The sequence below is a fragment of the Panulirus ornatus genome, chromosome 10, assembly GCF_036320965.1.
Source record: "Panulirus ornatus isolate Po-2019 chromosome 10, ASM3632096v1, whole genome shotgun sequence".
NCBI lineage: Eukaryota > Metazoa > Arthropoda > Malacostraca > Decapoda > Palinuridae > Panulirus > Panulirus ornatus.
In genome coordinates, this window is record NC_092233.1 from 56,071,860 (window position 1) to 56,079,359 (window position 7,500).

Genomic DNA, 7,500 nt, shown 5'->3' on the forward strand with positions numbered 1-7,500 from the left:
GAACATGTCTTAGACTAGCTAAGTTGGGAGAATAAGGTTAAAATAAGTTGTCTATCAGACTTATCCCTCTCCTTCATATATATATATATATATATATATATATATATATATATATATATATATATATATATATATATATATATATATGAAAAGTAAATCCATTCCACCATAATTTTTATTATTCTACGCATATTTTTTCTCTCGTTTTATCTTTACAAGGAAGTAATTCGGAAAAATAATTTTGGGCCCTGGATTATCTTCAGACTCGCTTTTCTACATTTTTAGGCTTTTCTCATGAGATTTATTGTACCCTTTGTGTATCTGTGTCAGCACAGCAAAGAGAGTGTTGGAAAACTCAAAATGTACCACTGTAACGAAATGATTTAAATACGAGTTACGTGTTTGGAATTAAAAAAAAAAAAATTAACAAAACGGGAAAAAATTGTTTTGTCTCTTTTCTTTCTTTCTTTAAACCAGTATATGACAAAAGATTTCACAGGGAAAAAATGTGGAAGTCTTTATGGGTCAGAAAGAGAGAGGGAAAGAATTATCTGCAATGATATATATCATTTTTCTGTCTATCTTGTGTGTATATATATATATATATATATATATATATATATATATATATATATATATATATATATATATATATTCCCATGAGTTCAAGGGGGAAATATGAAACACCATAAGTTCCCAAGTGCACTTTTGTGTAATAATCACATCATCAGGGGAGATACAAGAAAGAAATATAACAGTCAGTTGATATACAACGAAGGGACGTAGCTAGGACGCCATTTGGTAAACTTGTGATTGTCTTGGACAATCACATGTTTACCAAATATATATATATATATATATATATATATATATATATATATATATATATATATATATATATATATTATCATTATCACTATGACTAATATTATCATTATTGAAAAAATTCATTAGATATAGATTTTCATAGAAAGTTCCTCATAAACCATCACTCTAAAATATGTAACATATAAACATATCATCTAAATTCTCGAGCCTTAGGAAGAATAGAAATAGAAAGATTAAAGGGGGAAAAACAGATTTGATAAAAAATCATCGAAAAAAAAAATACTAAAGGAACGAATATCAAAAAGCTAAAGGAGCGAAAGCACGGCGAAAGAAAGTAAACACTTACAATTTCGAGCTTATTTTGGGTCTCATATCGCCTACCCGCTTATACCTTTTTTTTTTTTTTCCACCTATTACTGTTCTGAGCACGGCGACTCCGAATACTGAATCGTGTGAATAGAACCGTTCCGAATGAAACCGGTTCAAAAATGCTTCGGTTCCAAACGCGCACGTTCCGATCGAATGAATTCTAAGTCTAAGGGATATTGAAAATAAACAGGTTTCAGGTGTAGAGTGTTTTTTTAAAGGGGGGGCGGGATGGATGGGTGGGAGGGTGTGGTACACAGTTCTTGAATCTAAAGGGTTCGGATGAATGGGGCTTCAGGTTCACAGGTTCGAAATGGACAGGGTTTTTTTTTTCTTTTCCGAATCCCACATTTCCGAATAAGGAGGCTTCGAATGAGCGAGTTCGAACTGTAGAGCATCTGTTATGTATTTTGTGAAGAGTTGTAGTGGAAATGGTGATGCTGGTGCGAGAAAATGGGGGTAATCACCTGAGCATCGTAAAGAAAACGGTCATTTACGCAATTTTCGACTAATTGGTCGAGTCTTTCACTTTCCACAGTGATGAAGCAGGGCCGTCCTGCCTCTCCCCATTAATGACGCAGTCTAAGGGGTCGTCCTGCCTCTCCTCATTAATGACGCAGTCAAAGGGTCGTCCTGCCTCTCCCCATTAATGACGCAGTCTAAGGGGCCGTCCTGCCTCCACCCATTAATGAGGCAGTGTAAGGGGCCGTCCTGCCTCTCCCCATTAATGACGCAGCCTAAGGGCCGTCCTGCCTCTCCCCATTAATGACGCAGCCTAAGGGTCGTCCTGCCTCTTCCCATTAATGAGGCAGTCTAACGGGTCATCCTGCCTCCCCCCATTAATGACGCAGTCTAAGGGTCATCCTGTCTCTCCCCATTTATGAGGCAGTCTAAGGGTCATCCTGTCTCTCCCCATTAATGAGGCAGTCTAAGAGGCATCCTAATGGGCCTTCTAAGGGAGGTCAGAGGAAGTAACGGTATCATGGGTGATGTTCTACCCTTAATTCACCTATTCCAGAACCCATTATCTCTCCAACCATGACAACCACCATTACCTCTCTAACCATTAACTCTCCACCCATGACAACCACCATTATCTCTCCAACCATAAGAACGCATCCCCCATTCACCCTCTTGGGTTCAACTCTTGACCCATTTTTTTTTCAATAATGGGTTCGTTCTGTACCCAATGTATACTCAGAAAGTATGCATATGTGCCATAAACTGTCGTCAGAATACATATGCTTCCGTGGCTTAGTGGTTATAGCGTTGATGGCCCGGGCCCTAGTTCCAATCGTGGGCTGGGGGGAGTTTAGTCCCACAGGCAATCCAGCTGTTCATCCTCCCCTCGAACTGGGATATATAAATTGGGTCTTAATGATTCCCCCTCCTCCTCCTCCTCTTCTTCCTCTTCTTCTTCTTCTTCTTCTTCTTCTTCTTCTTCTTCTTCTTCTTCCTCCTCCTCCCGACCACACTAAACGTAAAAACAAGACACAAACAAGTGGACTTGTTCACACACACACACACACACACACACCTCACGCCTTTTTGAACCCCCAAGGAAACCAGTCACAGCCCTGGCTTGTAGCTTTAGGTACACACACACACACACACACACACACACACACACACACACACACACACACACGCACGTCATACACTCACCCTGTGCTTGTCGATGTGTATGTGTCTTAGGTGAGGGTCATACACAAGCTTGTCTGGCTCAATGTTGATTGGCGACTGGCGGCGGCCTCTTTCACACATGTTCCAGTTTGGATTAATCAGTCCCCAGAACTCCGGGCCTGGGGATGGAGAGGAGAAGAAACCAATAGAAAGGGATTTTAGTCTAACATCTTTACTGAGGGATTTTAGTCTAACTCATTTACTGAGGGATTTATGTTTAACTCCTTCACTGGGGGATTCTAGATTCTAGATTCTATATCTTTACTGAGGGATTTTAGTCTAACTTCTTTATTGAGGGATTTTAGTCTAACTTCTTTACTGAGGGATTTTAGTCTAACATCTTTATTGAGGGATTTGTCTAACTTCTTTACTGAGGGATTTTAGTCTAACATCTTTATTGAGGGATTTGTCTAACTTCTTTACTGAGGGATTCTAGTCTAACATCTTTATTGAGGGATTTTAGTCTAACATCTTTATTGAGGGATTTTAGTCTAACTCATTTACTGAGGGATTTTAGTCTAACTTCTTTACTGAGGGATTTTAGTCTAACTTCTTTACTGAGGGATTTTAGTTTATCTTTACTGAGGGGCTTTAGTCTATCTTTAACAAGGGATTTAAGTCTATTTTTACTGAGGGATTTAAATCTATCTTTACTGAGGGATTTTAGTCTATCTTTATTAAGGGATTTTAGTCTATCTTTAATAAGGGATTTTAGTCTATCTTTACTGACGGATTTTAGTCTATCTTTACTGAGGGATGTTAGTCTATCTTTTTGCTCAGGGATTTTAATCTAATATCTTTTACTGAGGGATTCTAATCTAATATCTTTACTGAGGGATTCTAATCTAATATTTTTACTGAGGGATTTTAGTCAGACACCTTTACTAACAGATATAAGCTGAGAGGGATTTATTCATACCCCTTTAGTAATAAATCTCAGCTACTAAATTGTCTGAGAATAAAAAAAGATAAACTTTTAAAAAGGATTTAGTCGAATTCAATACAAATTTCTAAGCTAAGAAAAAAGTAAACAATAAACAGGTTTAGTTTAAAAACTTGATTTATTTACAATATTCTAATAACATTCCTGTGTAATATTAATGGAAATAAATGGTTCAGTTTAAAATCTTTATATTGATAGAATTGTATCAGTAAATAAAATGTCGGTAAGGACTGAGTTGCAGACTTAATAAGACAGAAGTCAGTCAAAACTCTGACCAATAAGAAATTCTACTGGCCAAAAAAAAAAAGAAAATACTTAATAAGACTTCCTCCAATACGTAATAAGACTTCCTCCAATACGTAATGAAACTTTCTCCAATACGTAATAAGACTTCCACCAATACGTAATAAGACTTCCTCCAATACGTAATGAAACTTTCTCCAATACGTAATAAGACTTCTTCCAATACGTAATAAGACTTCCTCCAATACGTAATGAAACTTTCTCCAATACGTAATAAGACTTCCACCAATACGTAATAAGACTTCCTCAAATATGTAATGAGACTTCCACCAATACGTAATAAGACTTCCTCCAATACGTAATAAAACTTTCTCCAATACGTAATAAGACTTCTTCCAATACGTAATAAGACTACCTCCAATACGTAATAAGACTTCCACCAATACGTAATAAGACTTCCACCAATACGTAATAAGACTTCCACCAATACGTAATAAGACTTCCTCCAATACTTAACAAGACTTCTTTCAATACGTAACAAGACTTCCTGAACCTATGTCATTTGATTGGGAGTTGGGTCCGCTAACGCATAGGCTATGGAGTCCATCATACTCCACCGGACGAGGGCATTATCATATATATATATATATATATATATATATATATATATATATATATATATATATATATATATATATTATCCCTGGGGATAGGGGATTAAGAATACTTCCCACGTATTCCCTGCGTGTCGTAGAAGGCGAGTAAAAGGGGAGGCAGCGGGGGGCTGGAAATCCTCCCCTCCAGTTTTTTTTTTTTTTTAATTTTCCAAAAGAAGGAACAAAGAAGGGGGCCAGGTGAGGATATTCCCTCAAAGGCCCAGTCCTCTGTTCTTAACGCTACCTTCCTAACGCGGGAAATGGCGAATAGTTTGAAAGAAAAGAAATATATATATATATATATATATATATATATATATATATATATATATATATATATATATATATATATATATGTATATGACGCCAGAAATAACATCAAATGTTTTCTAGAGGGGTCACTATGGTCCAAATGAGCTGTTAAGAGAATTAACGACCATTAACTGGACGAGTTCCTTGACTCCTACAATGATTAACGAAGCAGAGGATTTACCAGCCTCTTGATTTTGGCTGCCTCTCAGACACTCTCATATTTTCTCCTTAATAAATCTCTCTCTCTCTCTCTCTCTCTCTCTCTCTCTCTCTCTCTCTCTCTCTCTCTCTCTCTCTCTCTCTCTCTCTCTCTCTCTATCTATCTATCTATCTATCTCTCTCTCTCTCTTTATATATATATATATATATATATATATATATATATATATATATATATATATATATATATATATATATATATTTCTTTCTTTTAAACTATTCGCCATTTCCCGCGTTAGCGAGGTGGCATTAAGAACAGAGGACTGGGCCTTTGAGGGAATACCCTCACCTGGCCCAATTCTCTGTTCCTTTTGGAAAATTAAAAAAAAAAAAAAAACGAGAGGGGAGGATTTCCAGCCCCCCGCTCCCTCCCCTTTTAGTCGCCTTCTACGACACGCAGGGAATACGTGGGAAGTATTCTTAATCCCCTATCCCCAGGGATAATATATATATATATATATATATATATATATATATATATATATATATATATATATATATTTTTTTTTTTTTTTTTTTTTTTTTATACTTTGTCGCTGTCTCCCGCGTTTGCGAGGTAGCGAAGGAAACATATATATATATATATATATATATATATATATATATATATATATATATATTTTTTTTTTTTTTTTTTTTTTTATACTTTGTCGCTGTCTCCCGCGTTTGCGAGGTAGCGCAAGGAAACAGACGAAAGAAATGGCCCAACCCCCCCCCCCCCCCCCCATACACATGTACATACACACGTCCACACACGCAAATATACATACCTACACAGCTTTCCATGGTTTACCCCAGACGCTTCACATGCCTTGATTCAATCCACTGACAGCACGTCAACCCCTGTATACCACATGACTCCAATTCACTCTATTCCTTGCCCTCCTTTCACCCTCCTGCATGTTCAGGCCCCGATCACACAAAATCTTTTTCACTCCATCTTTCCACCTCCACTTTGGTCTCCCTCTTCTCCTCGTTCCCTCCACCTCCGACACATATATCCTCTTGGTCAATCTCTCCTCACTCATTCTCTCCATGTGCCCAAACCATTTCAAAACACCCTCTTCTGCTCTCTCAACCACGCTCTTTTTATTTCCACACATCTCTCTTACCCTTACGTTACTTACTCGATCAAACCACCTCACACCACACATTGTCCTCAAACATCTCATTTCCAGCACATCCATCCTCCTGCGCACATCTCTATCCATAGCCCACGCCTCGCAACCATACAACATTGTTGGAACCACTATTCCCTCAAACATACCCATTTTTGCTTTCCGAGATAATGTTCTCGACTTCCACACATTTTTCAAGGCTCCCAAAATATATATATATGTGTGTGTGTGTGTGTGTGTGTGTGTGTGTGGAAAATCTTTTTTTAAACGCCATCAAAATGGATAATGAACTCTGGAGGGAGGGGTGGTGGATGGGGTGATTAGCGATTAGAGAATCACTGGAATGATTGGTTAGGCATGGAACAAACAGGTTAATGAAGAGCTGGAGTGATTGGTTAGGCATGGAACAAACAGGTTAATGAAGAGGTTAATGGCCGTATGGGCGTTCGGGGTCGATAGATAATACGGGGGGTTAATGACACGGATTTTCTGCGTGTTCCGGCAGCTGATGATTTCCAAAAAAGTCATCAATAGATTATTTCTGGATAGTTGACAACATCAGTGTAATGATCGACGTTGACACGTATGTAATGATCTGTCTCCCAGCGGGATGTGTGTACGGGGGATGAGGGTGCATGATGCCTCCATGGTTGTTTAATTTGTTTATGGATGGGGTCTCCCACTTCTTCTTCTTCCCTCCACCTCTGACACATATATTCTCTTGGTCAATCTTTCCTCACTCATTCTCTCCAGTTGACCAAATCATTTGAAAACACCCTCTTCTGCTCTCTCAACCACACTCTTTTTATTTTCACACATCTCTCTTACCCTATTATTACTTACTCGATCAAACCACCTCACGCCACATATTGTCCTCAAACATCTCATTTCCAACACATCTACCATCCTCCGCACAACTCTATCTATAGCCCACACCTGGCAACCATATAACATTGTTGGAACCATTATTCCTTCAAGCATACCCATTTTTCCTTTCCGAGAAAATGTTCTCGACTTCCACACATTTTTCAACGCTCCCAGAACTTTCGCCCCCTCCCCCACCCTGTGACTCACTTCCGCTATCATGATTCCATCCGCTGCCAAATCCACTCCCAAATATCTGAATCAGTTC

General features: G+C 38.1%; 1 protein-coding gene across 2 annotated transcripts in view; it reads right to left on the reverse strand.

Annotated features, from left to right (window-relative positions):
* Positions 1-7,500, reverse strand: part of CARPA (Carbonic anhydrase-related protein A) — a 238,089-nt gene that overhangs the window by 63,367 nt on the left and 167,222 nt on the right. Inside the window, exon 3 of one of the 2 annotated variants that reach the window (XM_071665914.1) lies at positions 2,860-2,996. The exons of the other annotated variant lie outside the window; for it this stretch is intronic. Coding sequence (XP_071522015.1) covers positions 2,860-2,996 — 137 coding nt within the window. The remainder of the gene's footprint in view (positions 1-2,859; positions 2,997-7,500) is intronic. 2 annotated transcript variants of the gene reach the window in all.